The sequence below is a fragment of the Abrus precatorius genome, unplaced genomic scaffold (assembly GCF_003935025.1).
Source record: "Abrus precatorius isolate BTA unplaced genomic scaffold, Abrus_2018 Scaffold9, whole genome shotgun sequence".
NCBI classification, from domain to species: Eukaryota; Viridiplantae; Streptophyta; class Magnoliopsida; order Fabales; family Fabaceae; genus Abrus; species Abrus precatorius.
The window spans coordinates 22,987,695-23,008,577 of record NW_020874439.1 but is presented as its reverse complement, the minus strand read 5'-3'; the positions used below and the strand labels follow the sequence as shown (position 1 = coordinate 23,008,577).

The 20,883-nt window shown below is 29.4% G+C and overlaps 3 protein-coding genes across 4 annotated transcripts; all 3 read right to left on the bottom strand.

The window, feature by feature from the left end:
* Positions 1-705: 705 nt before the first annotated feature.
* On the bottom strand, positions 706-4,096 carry LOC113850073 (AP2-like ethylene-responsive transcription factor AIL1). Its single transcript, XM_027480409.1, has 8 exons — positions 3,874-4,096; positions 2,887-3,445; positions 2,710-2,792; positions 2,171-2,259; positions 1,888-1,961; positions 1,720-1,770; positions 1,507-1,583; positions 706-1,283 (listed from the first exon to the last, which is right to left on the bottom strand). Exons 1-8 carry the CDS (start codon positions 4,094-4,096, stop codon positions 706-708), a joined length of 1,734 nt encoding a protein of 577 aa, XP_027336210.1.
* A 3,572-nt stretch (positions 4,097-7,668) lies between these two features.
* LOC113850431 (ubiquitin-like protein ATG12) lies at positions 7,669-10,501 on the bottom strand. 2 transcript variants are annotated; one of them, XM_027480977.1, is made up of 5 exons: positions 10,378-10,501; positions 10,239-10,297; positions 8,940-9,008; positions 8,796-8,858; positions 7,669-8,142 (listed from the first exon to the last, which is right to left on the bottom strand). In XM_027480977.1, the coding sequence occupies exons 1-5, from the start codon at positions 10,409-10,411 to the stop codon at positions 8,083-8,085; spliced, it is 285 nt and encodes a 94-aa protein (XP_027336778.1). In that variant the 5' UTR covers positions 10,412-10,501; the 3' UTR covers positions 7,669-8,082. The 2 variants fall into 2 exon arrangements, with proteins under 2 accessions (XP_027336778.1, XP_027336779.1); XM_027480978.1 differs by lacking the exons at positions 8,796-8,858; positions 8,940-9,008 and having other exon boundaries at positions 7,730-8,142.
* A 3,383-nt stretch (positions 10,502-13,884) lies between these two features.
* Positions 13,885-15,394, bottom strand: LOC113851041 (transcription factor MYB8-like). The gene is made up of 4 exons (XM_027481530.1): positions 15,262-15,394; positions 14,828-14,957; positions 14,272-14,515; positions 13,885-14,058 (listed from the first exon to the last, which is right to left on the bottom strand). The coding sequence occupies exons 1-4, from the start codon at positions 15,392-15,394 to the stop codon at positions 13,885-13,887; spliced, it is 681 nt and encodes a 226-aa protein (XP_027337331.1).
* Between the last annotated feature and the right edge of the window lie 5,489 nt (positions 15,395-20,883).

The window sequence follows — 20,883 nt, the reverse complement described above, 5'->3', positions numbered from 1 at the left end:
AGCTTTCATAAAGTTGCAACAATTATGTGATTTAACTGTGATTGGCACTCCATCCCAAAATATAAAAAGTTTACAGATAAGGCACAAATTTAGTTTGAAACAGCGGGGTATGTGAGATGAGATAAGGAATTTTATTTTTTCTCTTAATAGTTGTATAAAACAAGTGCTAAAGAACTTGAAAGTAACGTGATGATGCTAACTAGGGAAATGGCTCGTCTCCTTTGTCTTTCTTGTTTGTCTTGATGGCAAAAGACATAGATGTCTCTCTTTCCTTTCCCCATCCCCAACCATTACTTTATTGTCTTCTTTTATTTGCATGACAAACTGAACCAATTTTCTATGAAGATTCAGGCATCAAAATATCCTTCTAGTCAAAAAAGTACACATGCTAACTTGACAAATGATACATATAATTATACATGAATATTTAGTTACTGGCCGAGGAGGATACTAATTTGCTGTGTTCATGGGTTTTGGTACGAATCTCATGATTGGTTTTTACGCATTCTATTTTTCTCTTTAACCAAAGTGGATAATGTTTGGCATGTTAGTGTATACGTACCCTACCTACCAAACACATAAGGAATCAGCACTACTGACACCCTTTCTTTCAAAAGAAAATAAGTTACCATACCAAAGCTACAATGATCATTCAATAATAATTCTGGCATCTCTAAGCTAATGTTCTTAATCTCAACATTCCCTTCATTCATTCCACAAAGCAAACATGGGAACTTGATTAACCAATCCCATATTTCCGAGCCTGTTATTGTTCATGTGGTCATTTTCATTGTTTCCATCATCGTATTTTGGTCCATCAAGGGTAAAGTACCCATGTCCATAATCTGCTCCACTCACTGCAAACTCATTGGGTGGTAGCCCCACAGAACACTTGGGGCTTTGGGGGTTCAAAGCATCCTTGTTTGGTGAAACCCGTTGTGATGGATCAGTGACATTGTCAATGTTTCCATTCTCATTCTGTGCCTGCTCATCACTGCTGGCATTCCACACCATGTTGGACAGCTCGTCCGAGTGTTCACGGCCATCGGTTATGGCCATAGGTGGTGGCTGAGGTGTTGATGAACCACAAGAATTATAGTCCTCGGCTGCAACTTGAGCCGAGTCTTTAGGAGACCTTTTAGCAAGATCTCCAGCAATGAGAGTTGAGCTTGAGCAAATTCTCTTCACATCATACCTACTTATGTCAAAGTTGGTCACAGCACTTGTTCCTCTGAACTTGATTGCTGCTATATCATATGCTTCTGCAGCTTCTTCTTGTGTACCTGTAAGTTATTATGGTTAGCTAATTATAGAATGACCAATGGAATGTAAATAATTTTTTAAAACATAAATTATGATACTCACATGAAAACTAGACATGTGATATTGTAAAAGGCATTAAATTTTATGGCACACTATCATACATTAGTAAATAAAAAAGGGAAAAATAAAAATAAAAGAAAGCTCAAAACAAAGGCGGCAGAGAGGGAGGGTCTACAAACTTACTAAATGTACCAAGATACAAGTCCTTATTGCCTGCCACCCTTCCTATCCGAGCCTGCCACCTTCCATGTTGATGGTGTCTGAAATGATACAATGAGAAAAGGATAAATGTTGGCCAATAATTGCCCACGTTAATTAAAAAGCTGAAATTGCAGAAAATAATTCATGGAAAACTTTACTCTTATTAATGAAAAAGCACATCACTTTAGGCCATACCTTGTCACCCCTCTATACACAGATGCCCCTCTAGAAAATCCACTGCTCTTCCTGCCCAAGGGAAACAGAAAGGACAAGTCCTTCCATATTGAATATGAAGGGAGAAAAGAGAAGGCCATAAAAAGAGAGAAAATTTACTAAGATCACATGGAAAAAATTTAATGGTACCTTCTTAAATTGGCGACAAATTCTTGCCTGGTCATGTGCTTCATCTCTTCAAGTTCCTTCTCATAAGTGCTTAACTGAGCATTTAAGAAACAGTAGACATGTAGAGTGATCATAGTTGCTATATAATGATTCAAATCAGATTACATAAATTAAATATTTGACTTTTCTAAATAATTTAATTTCCTAGCCTTTTGTTCCTTCTATTTTGTACTGTTGCAAGTCTTAAAGAGCAAAGGTAAGACTTTTGCAAAGGAGAAAACTGTACGAGTTCCAGAAACCTTACAGGGAAATTTATGTGAGTTGTTGGACCCCAATACTTGAGTGCAGCTAAGTCATAAGCCCTTGCTGCTTTTTCTTCCTTATCATAGCCACCTAATAATAATAGAGAGATATAATTATTTGCCAAAAGTGATAAATTATCTTCAGAAACCAAGCACACTTTCCAATGCTTCATATCTAGTAGCGTATCTAACCAGTTACCGTGATATAGTAAACAGTAAGATTTACAAAGATGGTAAGGAAGTAAAGTAAAGAGAGACAACCCATGTGTATGAAGGAGGGTAACTTACCAAGGTAAACTGTGAAAGATTTGAAGAAGCCATATGAAAAGGAGGAGAATCCAACAAGTGCATGAAGCAGACCGTTAGTATATTCTCTTTCAAAACAAGAGAGGAAAGTAAAATAAAAAAAAGGAAAGAAAAGGGAAAAGGTTAAAAGACTTGTTTTGGTTCTTCAACATGCTCCAAAAACTTTGCTTCCTTGGTCAATGACAATAAACCATAGAAATAAAAATAAAAATAACCAAAAACATATTTTTCTCACCTTGCCTTCCTTTCCTTGTTTGCCCTTCCTTTCTGCAGCTATTATCCCACAAATGGGCCTCATATCTCCCAGTCCATCTATGCCTAACAAAATCCATAAGAAAAAATAAAAAATTAAAAAGCTAAACAAGAGTGATATAAAACTATGTAATAAACAAGAAACACCATTAACTCGTACCTTGTAACACCACGATATTGAGATGTTCTCTGGCCAAAAGTGTCAATGGATTTGCGAGGGACTGGTTCTCTAGCATGAGATTTTGCCATGACCCGTTTTCGATTGTCTTCATTCACTTGAACAGTGGAAATTGCACCCACCCCATTTTGTACACTAGGACTCATAGTGAGGGACAGAGATTGAAAATTACATCCATTTGCCTCAGGTGAAGGTTTTCCCTCAGAAAACTGAGTTTGAGCCAACCAAGACTTGTACATGCCATTGGTGGGTATAAGGGTATGTGAGCTATCATTGTATGCATGGAAAGAGTGGAGCAAGGAAGAAGGGTTTGTGAGATTCTCCCCAGTTTCAATCTCTGCATTGGTGCAAAAGCTTGGTGCAACATTAACATTGATTTTAGAAATGTTATTCTGGTTTTGGTTTTGGTCATGTTGTGAGTCTGGGCAGAAGACTTTAGATTCAGCCATGGTTGAGTTTGAGTAGCAACCCAAGAAGTCTTCAAGCTTTGGACCTTCTTCATTTGAATTCCCTCCCCCTATTGCATTATCATATCTCCATTCTGTGACCATCCAACAAAATGGAATGTGAAAAATCAAAACCGGGATACCAAATTTAAAATTTCATCGATAACTAAAAAGAAAGAAGAAGGATTAATCCAGTGAAAGTGCTTATTTTTCAGCAAAATAACAAACTTTATAAAAGAAAATATGAAGGCACAAAATAAACTGTTTTGAGCAACATGCAAAAGGTTGTAAGCAAAACACATTAAAATAGAACACTCTTTAAGGACTCAGAGACTCTTCCAATGTCAAAAACCTCTCATCATGGGAAAGAAAAGTTTTTGAGTGCCTGTTTGATATTGATTGTCTAAAGAGAAATAATAACTTGTTTCTAAACACTATTTATATAGATTATTGAGAAATTGAATAAAAGGGAAATAGAAGGGAAGGGATGAAAAATAGATAGGTGTAGTATGGCATGCAATACCTTCAGGTGCAGCTGAGTGCCTAAAGGAGTCAGAAACACAGAGAGAGCCATCAGAGCGCAAAGGCATAACAGACAAGTGAGGGTGAGAAGAAGGAGGGTGAGGGTGAGGATGAGGATGAGAAGAAGGAGGAGGATAACCTCCTCCACGCTCTTGGTTTTCTCTCCCAAATTCTTCATCAATCCTCAAGTGTGGAGTCAGAGAGAACCCCAACCAGTTACTCATATTAAAACACACAAAAATCTTCCTCTATTCTCAAGAAAGCAATCCCCACAGACTTCCACAGTTACACTTACACCCCACAGATCTTTCTCTCTCCCCCAAAAATCTGAACTTCTTGTATTTCTCTATGCAAGTTTGGAATGTTGGACTTGCAGCTCAAACTTCAAAGCTTGTTGTCATGGTTGAGACGGGGTTGAAAATTTTCCCCAATTTTTTTTTCTCTTTTGAAGGAATATATATCATAGTCATATCATGTGAGACTGATAATCTTGTGGGTCTCTCCTAACTCCTAAGGTGTATATATATATATATTATATTGTTTTTGGTTTTAGATTTTGTTGAGGGGTTGAGACTTGAGAACTTTGGACAAACTTCTCTCGTCTTATATTCTCAGCTCTGTGTCTGTTTTCTAATGAAAGTGTTGGGTTCTGTGCCAGCTCTTTCATTTCTCTCTCAGATTTCTGCAGAGGTGGCCACGGCATGTCCCAGTGTAAGAATATATATATATATATTGAAGAGAGAGAGAACACGGATGAGATGCCAAAACAAAATCTTGATAGGCATAGCTATGATCAAATTGAAGGTGGTGCTAACCTGCACCACTCTTTGTACACACCAGTGTTACTAGTTATAGGTAATAGGGTTTGATTAACGGTTACGATTCGACAAATCTGTGAGATACTATGGTCTGCGGAACAGTGGATTGTGGTCAAGTTGAACCATAAAGCGAGTAATTGATGATTCAACTGATCTCAGCCGTGACTAAATACTGATAATATATACAGACAAGCGTTTTAAAACAACATATTATACATTATTATAAGAGAAAAATATAATAACAAACTGAAAGAGGAGTAAAAATAATATACTAACATATAAATATTATTTTTGTATATTAATTATGACAATCAACTCAACAATACTGTTATTTATTATAAGATAATATAATATTATAAAAATTAATAAATAATGGATCAAACTTAAATTAAAATATGTTGTTAATTTTTTAAAAAATAGTATAAAGAATTAATAGTCGTAACAGATTAAAATTAAATTCATGTATTATATAAATTTAATTTTACAACATCATAAATATGATACCTTATATAGTATACTTAAAATATATTTAGTCTTTACACATGAGACTCATCTAAAATTTAAATTTTATATTAAATAAAATTATATTTTAATTTTTAATATCATTAAACACAGCAGTATAATAAACGTTGGTATAAACATTAAAATATAAAATATATAAATGAGTATTAATTATAGAGATTTAATATATATTTAATATTAAATTAAATAAATAATGTTAATTTTTTTATTTTAAAATAAAATAATTTAAATAAAATAATAAAAATTAATACATAAATAATATTAAATACTATAATTCTAAATATATATAAAAATATTTTTTTATATCGAGTAAAACTTTTTATATTTAATCTAAATTTTTTATTTAATTTAAATCTAACAAATTATAATTTATTATTTCACTTATTATTAGATTTAAGTTAAATAAAATATTTAAATTTTTGTTAAATTTAAATTAAATTAAATATAAAATTTTTTAAACTTTATATATATATATATATATAATTTTCAAGCGCGTATTTGATCCGAAATAATGTGGGATTCATTTCACTTGGACCGAATTGACCCGTCCGGTGGAACCGGTTACTAGTTGGATGGGCGCTCGAAGCAGTGCTGCCAATTGGTCCAGATTCACTGCGATCGTCAATAACCAAAACAAATGCACCTTGTCTTCTACCCTCTACATTTCAGGACTTTCTCGTAATTTCCTACCACAACCTCGAAATCTCCGCATCATACCTCAAACTAACGTTTCTATCTCATTATTTTTAAGTTCATAGCTATTATGATATCATTTTATTCTTATTAATAATTTATCGATTTTTGCTTGGTTGTATTTATATTTTTTTATTAGTTAATTTAATTTAAAAATAATTACATTTTTAAAATAAATTATATATTTAAATGTTATAATTTATTTATTATGATAAAAAATATTAAGTATGTAAATAAAATAATTATTATAAATTTTTAATAACAAATAATATTTATATTTTTAATATGTTATTGTTTTATTATTATAATGTTTAATAGTATTTAAATAATTTTAATTACTGTAATTGATTATTCTTAATTTGAAAATTTTAAATTATAATAATTACTATAATATTTAATGTTGAATAGCATGTTTAGAATTACACTTGAACGTGTTTGTCACTACATGAGGTGAATGCTAAGGTTGTATCATGGAGGGAACACGCATTTCTCTCTATCTTGATGAAGGAAGAATCATCAAGATACATCATATGAACCAGAAAACTTTAAAATTCAACAAAAGTTAACTTCATAATCCAATTTATTTTATTTTGGGTTGTCCAGAACTTCATGACTCAAATTCGTTCATAATATATTCATTATAAAATGGGCCCTGGTCTTTGTCACCGCATTTGGGAGGTGGGCTATTTGCATTAAAATGGATTGGCATGCAGCCTGTGCACAAGGACAACCTTGCATGCATGCAAATGAAATCAAATACATTTAATTATTCCGAGGCACATGAATGTGTGGCAATTAGTAAAATTTACTTGGATGAAATTAATTTTAAACCATTGAGTATGATTAAAATATGTATCTAATATAATCTTCAAAACTTCATTTCAGCCAAATACCAAAAAAATAGAAAATAAAAAAATCTCCTTCTCTCAATAACTTGCATTGGAAGCCATGTACACTTTACTACAGTCAAACAGGCAGTAAACTAATTTAAATCCCATTTATATTGGACAGCATGTTTTTCATTGAAATTTTTAAAAAAAAATATTTTTCTAGTATTCAATAAGTAGGACTAACTTTATACTCGTATCATAACAATGGAGAAATAAAAAAAAAAGTGAGAAAAAGATAAAAAAGAGAAAGAAATGCTCCCTTGTATATGCCTCCATTTGCATATTTTTTTTTTTTCATATTGAAATGCAGAATTTATTTTCAAAGTTGTACCAATTGTTTTTTAAGAAAATGTTTGGGAGGAGGTTTTAGAGGAAAAAAGAAGAAAAAATATATTTTTTAATTTTAAATTAAAAATTATATATTATTTACAATAATAAATACATTGTTAATATATTAAACTTTTACTAATATATTAATTTTTATATATTTTTTAAAATATATTAATTTTAAATATATTTATTTAAAATATAAATTTATACTCTCCCGTCTAAAACTCTCCTTCCAGAACAACCCCTAAATAGATTATTGTCCAGCTCAAGTAAGTTTCCGGTTAAGTTTTTGCAAGAAAAAAATATATAAAAATAAATAACACCTGTCATAAATTAAAATTAACTTTTTTTTTTTAACTTTTAGAGATATTAAATGAAGGAATAGCTTCTAAAAATAGAAAAATATAAATTAATTTAACTTATGAGAGAAATTTTATTAATTTTTTGTATTATTATTTTTTCTTACAATGATTTATACACAAATTTACTCAAACTCTGCCTATAAATGCAAGACTGTTACTGCTCCCAAATGGAATAATTAATATAAGGCAAGCTGCCAAATACTTACTATAAAGATGTACAAGATTAAAAAGAATTATGGCTGAAGAAACATATATCAGCATATTACAGAATGAACAACTGAAGGAACACCACTTCAACAAGCATTATAAGTCTCAAAACCATAATCATCCATAAATATCACGACATGAACAAGCCTAAAAGGGGTGACTCAAATTTTCTTAAAATGTCAAAACATTCCCCCAAAAAAAACATTAAGTAAACCCAGAAAACTGTGAAGAGTACTGTTTTGGTTTCGTGCACTTCCATCCTGTGAGAATCTCCGAGTTAAAAAGAAAAATTGTGTCCTGTGATTAAATGTGCAACCGCCCAACAATTAAGGGAAACAGTATGTATTCACAATATGGAGCTTTGGTAACCAGCATCCATCATTCAGGATTAGCCCCATGCCATGGAACACGCGTAGTTGACCACCAGTTTGCCATCAAAACCAAAATTCTAAGAAGTCAAGACAGCCACAAGAGAAAAGAAATAACTTAGTGACACAAGACGATACATAAACAGCAAAACTAAATTATCTAAAGAGATACCAAAACAATCTGCATAAAAATTAGAATATTGACTGCCATACTATATATATATTTTCTGAACACTTGCATATCTATCTATGCATGACAAGAGAAACATGTCAATACAGGCAAGCAATTCTATACTCAGCACTTCCTTTTGTCTTTTTATTGAATTCAAATGCTAATCCATCTGTAGGAGACTTCATTTTGACGTGAAGTCTGGCATGTGATTTTAATTTTTAATGTCACTTTGCCTCTTTCTTCATCAAGTAGGATAAGGAACGATGAAATTAAGGAAAAAAAGGAAAGGAAATGGAAGTCGGATTTCACATTCAGGATTTCACAACTTTTAAGAAATACTGATTGAATTTTAACACTGTCTAGTTACTTTGATCACACACTCTCACCCACCCCATCAGGCATAAACCTAAAATTTTTCCTCCAGTTTATTTAACAAAGATGAGACATATTATAATTACATGAAATGTTAGTAACTGCAGCAAAAGAATTAGAAGAATGCATCATCTACATTCAACAAAGATACAAAATTAGTGGAAAGAAAGAGATTTGACAATAACTTACATTATACAAATCAATGACCAATTCATCAGGGTTCGGTGAAAAGGCACTATTGACATATACAAACTGCAAAATGAGGAAATGAGCAGTGAGTAAACAGGACCTTTAGGGAAATAGATGGGGGTAGACTACATAGTGACTGTTTACCAGTGTCTCCCTGTGGAGCTGCCGGCGAAGAAAGTCAATTACTTTAGCAAATTTATCAGTTCCTGCTATCTGCCATATCAAGTATATAAAGAATTTGTTTCACTTAAGGGGTTTGAATACATATTATCATAGAATTAGCCTCAATAAAGTTTTGCAATCATTCCACAAAATAATGGCATAGACTTGAGTTTTAAACTTTTGAGTTTATGTCATTTTGTCATGCACCTCAAACCTGCATTTTCCATAAGTAAGAAAATGTGTATACATTCATATCAACAATAAACACAGAAAACTGAAACAGGAAAAAGTACGTACTCTTCTTTCCCCACTGTCTACATGAAAATTGGAGTGTAATCTCTATTAGACAGTGAATTACATGGATAGTACGTGCATATCAAATGGAAGGTAGTTCAGCTTACGACAGAGGAAGACCTAAGAAAACTTTACGACTTAGGAGAAACTATATAAAAAGATCTAGCTCTAGCTAGTTTGACCGAAAACTTGGTTTTTGATACAGCCTAATGTCATCTATTCACAAGTAGTCAACCTCACCTAGAGGGATAAAGCTTGGTCCTTCTTTGTAGTAATAATAAATTCACATGGTTTAACTCAACCGAAAACTTGTTCATCATATTACTGAACTGCTATGTAGTGAAATTCCAAAATGGTGGTAAAAAAGTTGAGCAATGGCTAGCCTGCATTTGAGAAAGTTCCTGAGTAATATATCACACCAATCGTAATGTAGACAATAAATAATATTATGCATTGCTTCAATTCACTGAACTGAACTGGGTAATCAATACCTACAGTCTTCAAAAATGCTATTCACAGGCTCTAGATAGAGTTCGAAAAGAACCACAAATTGAAACCTTCAAATCAAATCATAATATCATTCAGTCACTACCTTCACGATCTACATGATTTATCCAGAATATGTCCACTTCCGTCAATGAAAATTGAAACGCATGTCCAAATTGAAGGTGTTATTTATAATTTAAGATGTAAAGATTGATTTGGATTAACCTAACCAATTATGAAAATTTCCACAACCACATAATTGAAAGCCATAAAGTATCGAGACACAAGATCATCTACAACAAAAATTCAGATTTAAGCACCACCTCTCGCAACCACAAACTTCAATTTGAAACAAATAAAGCATTACCGACGTCAGAAATGGGGATGCAAAAAAAAAAATAAAAAATTGGAAAGGAAGCAAAGGAAATTCAATTAACTATTTGGCTGATAAATTAGGAGAAATAAAAATACCCATTAAAGAGAAGGGTGGAAAGGAAATACCTTGAATTTGGATTGCTTGAGAATAGGAGCATCGCCAGTGGCTCTGAGATGAACAACCACTGCAAAAGAGACCAAAACCCAATTCACAAAATGAACAAAAAAAAAAAAGAGTTTGGTTGAGTGAGGAAGAAACACAAACCTTTACGAACAGAACTTGGCGATTCAGCAGACATTGTTCTCAACTAGAGACCAGTTATGCACTTCATCTACAATCCCCTTTCTTCCCCTCCTCCGTCACTAGCCTGTTCATTTTAAGCGTTCATTTATTAATTTTAAATACTTTATGGTAACCTTAATTATTTTTGTTATAATTACAATCAAATATTAAGTCTATAAATAATCTCTTATAATTTCTTTTTTTCTTTACCGGGCATTTGTCTGGACAAAAAAAAAGTGTAAGTTTTTAATAAAAAAGAAAATAATTTAATTACGTAATAAAAAAGTAGTTAGAATATTTATATATATTTTTATCTCATTTGATTTGATTAAAAATATAGAAAAGAAATTAGTTAAATTTAAAAATTAAAATCTATCTTTTTTAATGATAACAGATTTGAAAGAAAATAAATAGTTTATAACTTTTTTATTAAATTAGTTAAATTGACTTAAAATCTTATTTTATCATTTTTCTGTTATTTATAGAGGTGTAGTGATATAATATTTTTATTCTTTTTTCTCTTTCATCTAATAATGATATCTGTGGATTTCCTTCTCTTAAATCAAATCGAAACAGAGACAGTCAACTTTCCTCCCTTTTTAAATTTGAGCTAAATACACTTTTAATGCTCTTTTTGACCTTACATATTTATGTGTATATTTGCAAACATAATTTCAGGTCAGTATAAAATTTAACTTTGAATTGTTCTTAAATTTTTATTTTGAAAAATTGTAATAAAAACAATATAAACTCTCTCTCTCTCTCTCTCTCTCTCTCTCTCTCTCTCTCTATATATATATATATATATATATATAAACTTTATTTCTCTCTCTTTCACCACTAGACATTTTCTTATTTAATACCTTTTTGTTGCGTGTGTATGAAAAGAAACCAACTTACATCTATAAAAAGTTTAGTTTTCTTAAATCATTTAATAACTCTTTATTAAATAATTTCATTTAAGAATTCACTATTTGATTGCAAGTTATATCTTATGAATTTAATATATCATTAATACACATTAAAATTAATGTTATATATGTTTTAAAATATATTAAAAAAATAAGAATTATTTAATTATATTTTTATAAAATTTAATACAAACAATTTAAAAATTTAATAGTTATAATCTAATAATTAAATTAACAAAAATTCTCAATTTTATCAAAGTTAGTGTGAAAGTATTGAATCTCACATTAGTATGAATTAATCTCTCTTAACACACTTGATTTCTTCAACGTTGAATAAGTACAATTTTAATCCTTCAAGTTTTTTGAGCCATTGAGGTTAAATAAAATTTCTTCTGCTATCAATCTTTTATTTAAAACTTTCAATTTTTCATCATTATCTAATTATTTGAGAGTTAATTTATGCTGAATCTATAATTCATTTTGATCCTTTATTTGTTTATTTGGTTTCAATTTAATCCTTTTCCTTAAGTAATTTGTTTATGGTAATATAAAAAACTATTACAATAAGCATCATTTAAAAAAGAGAGAAATTGAGAATAAAATTAAAATAAATCAAGTTAGTAAGTCGAATTAAATTAAAAATAAATTTGATGAGAGGAGATGTATTAAAAATAGATCAAACTTACTTCACTTTCAAGACAATAAAACTATTTAAATCTTATAAAAATTGTTCTGAATCAATGTGATATATATATATATATATATACCTGCATCAAGTATCAAATGAACATATCCAGTGGATCTTATGCCCGTGTGTTTGCAAACTCCATCATCCGTGGCCATCAATTTCCATATATAGGAAATCTTGGTTTTGGTTGCTAGCTAAAAATGGTTCTTTAGCAAAATAAATATTCATACTAATTCTTACTTAAAAGCAAAAGATGATTGATAAAAATTGTTATAACTGTTTTCTATTCAATTATATGTTGTGTATGAGTGTTTATAATTTATATATAGTATGTTAATTATAAAGAATTTATTTCATTTTGTATGCATACGTTGCATCATACTTTTTGTTTGCTTAAATATTTTTAAAAATATAATTAATATTTAGGCTGGTTCCTTAGGATTAAAACCCTAAATGCTTCCCTGACAGAAGAATTCAAAGATCGCCAAAAATTTCTGTAGTATAGTTAATGATAATTATAATAAAAACCCTTCTATATTAACATTTAATTTGATCCAATCTTCATTTGGCCTCATCCAGTCTGGATTTTATATACTCATACGTATAGTATAAATATCCAATTTTAATACCTAAAATGTTGGGTTCACATCTTTAGTTAAGTTAAATTTAGTTCTTCATAAGTCATATTAACATCATCTTATTAAATTAAACGTAAATTTAATGAGATGCTAAATCTTATGCAAAAAAAATTACTCTTTGTGATAAATTAATAAAAATTCATTTTAATATACTATTTGTATAAATATTTTTATAATATCAACTAATTAAGATGTATCATAAATATAATTTTTAAATAATTTATGTAATATTTATTAGAATGACAATGTTTCAAAGATTCGTAATGTTTGAGTTACTAGATAAAGATGAAAATAAATCATATCAATTCAGCGTTATTCATTGCAGATTGACAACGCTTGGTGGAATCATTCGTGCGTGGAACGCTGGGTATTTAAAAATGAAGGCAATTCAGACTACATTTTAGTTGTGCAGTGTTCTTGGTTTTTCATTAGCATAAACTCAGAAACAACTAACATAACTGAATGCATAAGTCATGAGATGATGATGCATGTGTCTTTGGATTTTATTTTATTTTTTTCAAAATAAACAAGACCAAAGTTTTGTTCTTGGCAACGCATGCACTTGTCGCTTCATAAACAATTTCTGTCTTAATATCCCTTGTCAGCTTGATTAGCGGATAAGGAATTTCTTTTTCATGAGACGAAGCAGTGGACAATGACATTACATTAATGCATATTCCCTTTTGTTCTAAAAAGTTAATGTCATTTTCAACAACAAAAATCATTTGCCAATTTAGTAATACATCACCTTTTAATGTCATTGTTCGCATCATCCCCTACCTAGGTTAGCATATCCAAAATACTGAGAAAACGGGAGAAAGAGACAAGCCGCAAAAACTTAAGTTATTAACTACACAAAACAGAAACTATTTCTTTTTATCGATTATTATTTGTTTGTTATAAAGAAATTTTATAACTAGGTGTAAAAAGAGAAGGTATTATAAAATCTAAAATACAAATAAAGCAGCTTAAGATTGAAGCCAGATCAAGTAGAGACATGCAACTTAGTTGCAGCTTGATCTCGAGTATCAAATAATGTTAATGATAGGAAAAATATATGCAACATTAGTTTATTTTGCAATCAAAAGAAACATTTAATTTTTTCAAAACCATGTAAGGGATGCAAAAAACCATGAAAAGAAACCTTTTTTTTCAGCCAAAAACGTTTTCATAAACATTTTATTATAATAAATAATAATAATAATATATAATCCAAACACACCAACTTAGTCTTTCTTTGCATTTTATTATTTCAGTTCCAATCAATCCCGGAGTCCATGAAAGTTGTCACCGGAAGAAAATCAAAATCTGTATCATAAAATGAATCACCCAAAGGGAAGTAGGTGGTATCATCATTGGATGATTTTGGAGATAAATAGTCTTTGTTGTCAAATGAGCTAGGGTTACCATTGTCAACCATCAGTATCTTATTTTCCAAACAAGATGGTTCGGGTAAGTCCATCTTGAGAATCTCCGAGAACACATTACCATCCATCTCAAGATCTGCCATGAAATCAAACATTGGATCATTGTTACTCTCTGAAGATTGAAACACTAATGATCCCTTCATTTTTTTATCACTAACATTATTGCTCTCAATCCCTTCATTTCTCTGAGTAATTTCTTCAGTGACTGTGACCTTAGTCCACCTCGTTGCTTTAGTCTGAACAAGGCACGAACCCTTATCTGGTGGATCGTGCCACTCTTGGTTCTTAAGGCTTCGATCTCGTTGAAGTGTGTTTATAGAGCTTCTTGCACCATTACCACTTGTAATGGAGCTGCTTGGAGTACCATTCTGAAGCTTCCTTCCAATATTTGTATTCCAATAGTTCTTGATTTCATTGTCTGTTCGTCCTGGAAGCCTTCCAGCAATCAAGGACCACCTAAAATTTAAAAATTATTACACACTGTTGTTATTCTGTAATATACCTATAATGATTAATAGTAATACACTATAAAAACAACAGAAATTTTAGTTTTCAACTAATGTTTTTTTTTTTGTTATAATTTTTTCTAAAATTAAAACGAGAAATGTTAAATAAAATGAGTAATGTGATAAAGAAATGTAAAAATGGAAATGGGTTGCATGTTATAAAAATATATTGTTAAAATAGAATATCTCTATAGGTAGCGCAGGAAACTATATATCGAAAGTCAAGTAAAAAAGAAACAGAAATATCAAAATTTTGACATACCTGTTTCCAAGAAGGTTGTGAAGCCTGACTATAAGCTCCTCTTCGTCATTAGTAATGTTGCCTCTTTTAATGCCAGGTCTTAGATAATTCAACCATCTTAGCCTGCAACTTTTCCCGCATCTCTTAAGACCTGCATGAAACCGCTATACATATGTAAGTTGAAGTCAATTAATCTTTTGAAGCTGTTCCATAATTGTATCAATTGATCTACATATATGAAGTTGTATAAGGATACGTTTAAATAACAGTTAAATTAAGTATTTATTTAATAAAAATTTTATTTATACAAAGAATTTATATCATAAATTGACATAAAACTTATTAATATAAGTTAAAATGAATCTATTGTGATAAACTATGCATAAAAAATATTAAAATAAACTAACAACTTTTAAAATTTATAAATAGTCTCTAAATGCATATACATCTCTTACCTGCTCTTTTGGGTAGGTGTCTCCATTTTCCTTCGCCATGAATGTTTATGTATTCTGTTAGAATTTTGTCTTCCAAAGCTGTCCATGCTCCTTTGTTCAAGCCTTCCTTAGAGCAACAAGGGCTTCTTCCCATCTCTATGTGCACGTGCAAGTGGTTTTGAAATGTAAGAGTGAGAGTGATCCCCAGAGCGAGATAGATTCTATAGGTTAGCTGAGAGGGAGAGATATCATGCTCGCTCTATATATAATATGCATAAATACATTATATATTCTTATTAGGAAAGACCCCAAAGGAAACCTAGCTAGGTCTCCACCGCCAATAATTTGCTCATTAAAGTTTTTCCAAAAAACATAAAAGAGCTTATAGATTTCAAATTGTGTGTATCTTGAGAGGGGGACATGTAATTTAATTTTCCCACGTTTTAGTGACTGGAAGCAAAATCAAAGAAATATAATAATTAAATTATAATATATATACACCTATCTGCCATTCATATGCAATGGAGCAGCTACTTTCTATCTAACTTTCCCACGCTCTTGAATGTTTGTTGAATATAAAGTATCTGAAAAACTGAACGTAATAAAAATGAAATTGAAAAACTAATTTAGGCTCTTGTTCAAGCATATATCTTGCTGAATAAGTCCCACGTTGGAATATTGTCATATTTCACCCTTGCTTTTTTTTTTTTTTTAAACATTTGAGTCGAGTTTAATGATAAATATAAAGTCCGAATTATTTTGGCGAAAGTTTCTTTTTAAAAGGTGCAACTGAAGATTGCTCTTTGAGATTTTACCTAAGACTCATTTAATTACCTTTGCTCGTAAATATTTGTTTAAAAGAATAAGATAAATAATTTAAAAGCAATTAAGAAATTATATAATTCATTTAAGCTTGTTTGTGAGTTATTTTTTTTTCTTGAGATGGAAAAGAAAGAAAAGGAAGATATTTATTTGATGATAAATCATGTTTAAAAATTTTTAGATGGGATGATGAGATTTTATAAATCCTTTCAAACTCATATTTTTAAATTAAAAAACTTTTCATTCACTTCCATTCCTTCTCACTTTTTTTTATCATTCAAAAACTTTATTTCTTCTTTCAAACTCTTATAATATAAACATAACGAGGAAAAAGTTAAGTTTCAGTTTTCGCATGTGTAATTAGCTAGATTACATCAAAATCTATTTTTCTATTAAATCGTTTTAGTAAGTTTTTGAATTTCTTAAAAATTAAATAAAATTAGTGCAACTTCTTTTAACTTTTTAAAAGTTGTCAATCCATTACGTGGAATTTGTTAATAGTCTTAATTTTTTGTCTCCCTTAATTATTATTATTATTATTATTGCGGTCGTTCGCTTAAGCTTTTCTCTCTTCTTCAATATTGCACATTTATTGTTGTCTTCCTCTTATTGTCTTTTGCTTGGATCCTTAAACACCATATTGGTTGAAAAAAAGAAAACACCAAAATATAGGATTGTGCTTGAAAAACCTACGGTGCCAAAAATCAAAATTTCCCAGAAGTACGTACATCAAATTATAGTATATTTACGTGGATAACAAAAGCGATCATCATCAGTTCACAGTTTGCTTGACAAGTCGAGATTAAACATAACAATAATAATAATAATAGAGAGCAAACAATTATTCTTTGTTGAAAAATAATAAAGAACAAACATTTAAATACAAATTTAAAAGAAAAAAAAACTAAAATGAGTATATTGCTAAGTACAAAAAATATATTTAAGTTAAAAGTATATTTTGTTAGACCACCTTTAATGATGGTTTGAATTCACAACATAGTTGTCATGGGGAGAAGTAATTTATGCTAAACTTGGCGACTGAAAACTGGTAGGTCACAACATAATTTTAACTTCATTTTGCAGAAAGAATTGGAATGTTACTCTTTGTGCAAAGGTAACATAATTAAATAAGCTAGCTCTTATGTGACTTACTTTATTTTTACAAGTGGATGACTGGACTTAAAATCAACTAATATGCATGAAAATTATATATAACTAGTAGAGTATAAATTTATTGATTTTTTCAGGCAAGACCAATGACACGTAACAAGAAATTAATAAAAAAATTAAAAATTATAATATTTAATGTTATCAATATAATAGTTATTATGGTATCCTATAATTTTTAATAAAAATTTATTATATATAAATTATTATTGTGTATTATTGGATACATGTTAAGAAAACCATACGTTTATTAAATTAATTTAGGTCTAAATATGAATAATTGTTATCACAATTTTATAGGTATTGTAGTATTTACATTTACTCGTTAATATAATAAGTCTATTGATAAATTCGTTAGATGTTACAATTTTTTTATGACTAGGCACAAGTTTTTAATATCAGTTAAATGGTATTGATAATTTTTTTATTCTCTTGTTATCGATTATTGAAAGTTCACAGCTTTTCCTTGAATATATGGGGCTGGAAAATACCTCGCCAAGTTTACCCAACTCAACCAATGAATATATAGATAGTAAGAAACAAAGGAAAGGAAATAAATGACATAACTGCAATCATAAAGTTTAGAACTCGGATGTCTCCATATAGTGCATCCAAAATTAAATGAATGTACTGAGTAGTTCCTATCACTCAGATTGAATAAAATTCTAAAAGAATAAAAAATAATAATCTTTTTATAAATTAAAAACAATACATCTCTTTAAATTTTCAAAAAGTTAAATAAAATAATTTAAAAAAACATAAAATATATTTAATTTATAAAAAATTATTATTTTGTAGACATTTATAAGAACTTCTTTTAAAGTTAATCTAGACCATATTATAACAGTCAAAAACCTCCTAAATGTTCTCAATAAAATAGGGTATACAATAACTTCACATGCACATGGTTTCTCTGTACCATTTTGCAGGCAATGGAATCGATCCTCAGGTTGATGGTCTAAGGGTACACAACAGTAGACAAAATAGAATGAGTACTGACTCAGCCACTTCTCAGAAGCCACACATTTTAAAGTGAGTAACTCTGTAATTCTGCAAGTGATGAAAAACTTTCCATAATTACATTTAAAGGGAAAAAAAACTGTAAGATCGCTCTAGACATAGGTTTAAGTAAACCTATATTTAAATTAATAAATTGTTGGGAAGAAAAGGCATTTTCGAATAAACAAGGGGCATTGTGAGTAGGTGCATGTGACGTCGGACTATATTACAGTATGATATGATTATATTATTTGCGGTAAACTGAACTTTCCATGCAAAACTCTTCCAATATGCTATCATCCTCTTGCAGTGCATGCACATGCACCCCATTATATACCCTTTAAATTATAATCTTTCTTTTCACATTATCTTTTTCAAAAATATTTATATACAGCTTTGAAAATTAACTTGCAGTTATTTTTTAATATTTTAAATATATATAATAATAAGTTTATATTTTTTTAAATGCCACTCAAAATTAGTTTCACTTCTATTGGTCAAATAATAGAAATATTAGTTTTTAGAAATTTGCATTTATGCCATTAATGAATGCATTTGTGTCATTCTTTGGATAGGTGTTCGCAGATGAAGTACCACTCAAGACAACAAAGAAACAACTTACAAATAGATTGAAGATGGAACTATTCAAGAAAGCATAAAAAATAACTTGATTTGGAAAGGATTGGATTTTGGTCTTGTTTGAGTGTGCAGAACAAGCAACCTCAGATAACTAGCAAGGCAGAGGCGGCTACTGCTACCATTCCCAAAGAATAAAAAATGTGAATTCACATAAAATGACCACAGAATAGGTCAGTGAGTGCACATAAAAGGGAAATCCAGCTTTTCATATCGTTTTCAAAATGATTGAGATAAGAAATAACTTTTGAGAAAAATCATTTAACATTTTATTTTTTTAATATAATTCCAATGGCAAGAGCTCCTTCGCTCCGTATAATATTAGTAATTTACGTGTATGAGATTTTGAGATTTTAAAGTAAAATAAAAAATTAAACTTTTTAAATTTGAACTCAAGGTTTATAAACTTGGAGTGAAATTAATTTGTTCAGTAAAGTAAATAAGAAAAAAGTAAAAGTTTGATGTAAAAAATTCGTTGCCATTCTGTTATAATTTCTTTTTTAATTTAAATTGAATGGTCTCATGAAATATCTTTATAGTTTTAAACCGAAAAAAAGTGTATTTTAAAAGGTTAAAGTGGTGATATGTTATAAATTAAATGAAAATATAGCTCAAAGAAAGAAGGAGAAAAACAAACGTAACGCATAATTAACTATGCACAAGGACAACCACAAATGGGGAAAGATAAAACCCCAAGAACAAGATTTAACATAAATAGGCATGGGCTTATTTTCCAATAATTAAAATAGATAAAAGGAATGACAAATAAGTGTCTTTAGGATATTAGTTTCAAATTTCAAAGTAAATTCTTTTGTCAGAAAAAATACATATTAATAATTTGCAATACAGTCTAACGCAAAACTTAATATAAATTTATCATTTAAAATTGTTTAATTAATATTTTAAGATCACTAATCAACATCTAAAAAGAATGTTGGGCCTTTATTTCTTGTTGCTTTATTTTGAGGGCCATTCTAAATTGTTTAACCGGTTGGCCTGGCTTCTAGCTTTGGATCCAATACTCGTGACTTAAAAAAATTGTGCTAGATTCATAGAGTACGATTTTTTAATTTATTTGACTGGTATTATTTTTTTAATAATATGATATTATGTTATTTTCTGATCGAGTTTTTAATTTTTGTTTATCAATAATTGTTTTATTCCCATATTGTATATAAGTATACTTTAAAGATATATTTTTTATTATCAGTTCAACTATAATTAAACCAATGACCCTTAAAACCAATAGTTTTACTAATTCAATGACTAATCTGATTTTAAAAATAATGGTAAAAAATTATTCAAAAAAACTAAAAAATTTACCAAAATTATAAAATATTTTCTTAATTATAATTTTTTAATTAAATTATAACGCCAAACCCACACTTCCTTTCCAACACTTCCAAAAAGTCTGGTTAATTAACGTGGGCTAATTCACGGACAGCATAGCCGAAAGGCCCAATTCTACTGTGCATAATTGAAAAGTACTTTTTGCGAACCTAAATGCATAGTCATAATAAACTTCACGAAACAAAGAAAGAATAAAGAAATAACAAATTAATAATATCTCATCATAATAAAAAATTAATTTTTTGGAGAAAAAAATGTGAAATACACGGTAAATATAATAAAAATAATTCAAAATATTTAAAATCCCATATCAGAAGTTTTAACTTAGTTAATATTGAAAATGGCATTCCTCATATAGCATATAAATCGTATAAGTAGATTAAATTTCCAATCAAAAAAATATTAATTATTTTTAAGTATGGCTGCTTTATATCACACACATAAACATAAAATAAATTTAGTTGGGAAGAATTGTTTTGTAAAATTAGAATAAAAGAATGATCTCAATTAAAAAGTTTAGTATTCTTTTTAATTTTTAATTTTTTAAATTTGATTTCAGCCAATTGAATTGAATCCATCTTTATATCATTTAGGATTTATACTTGTCTTATTTTCTAAATATTTAAGCTGAAAATTGAATATATTTGATTAAATTCATGAATGTGACTT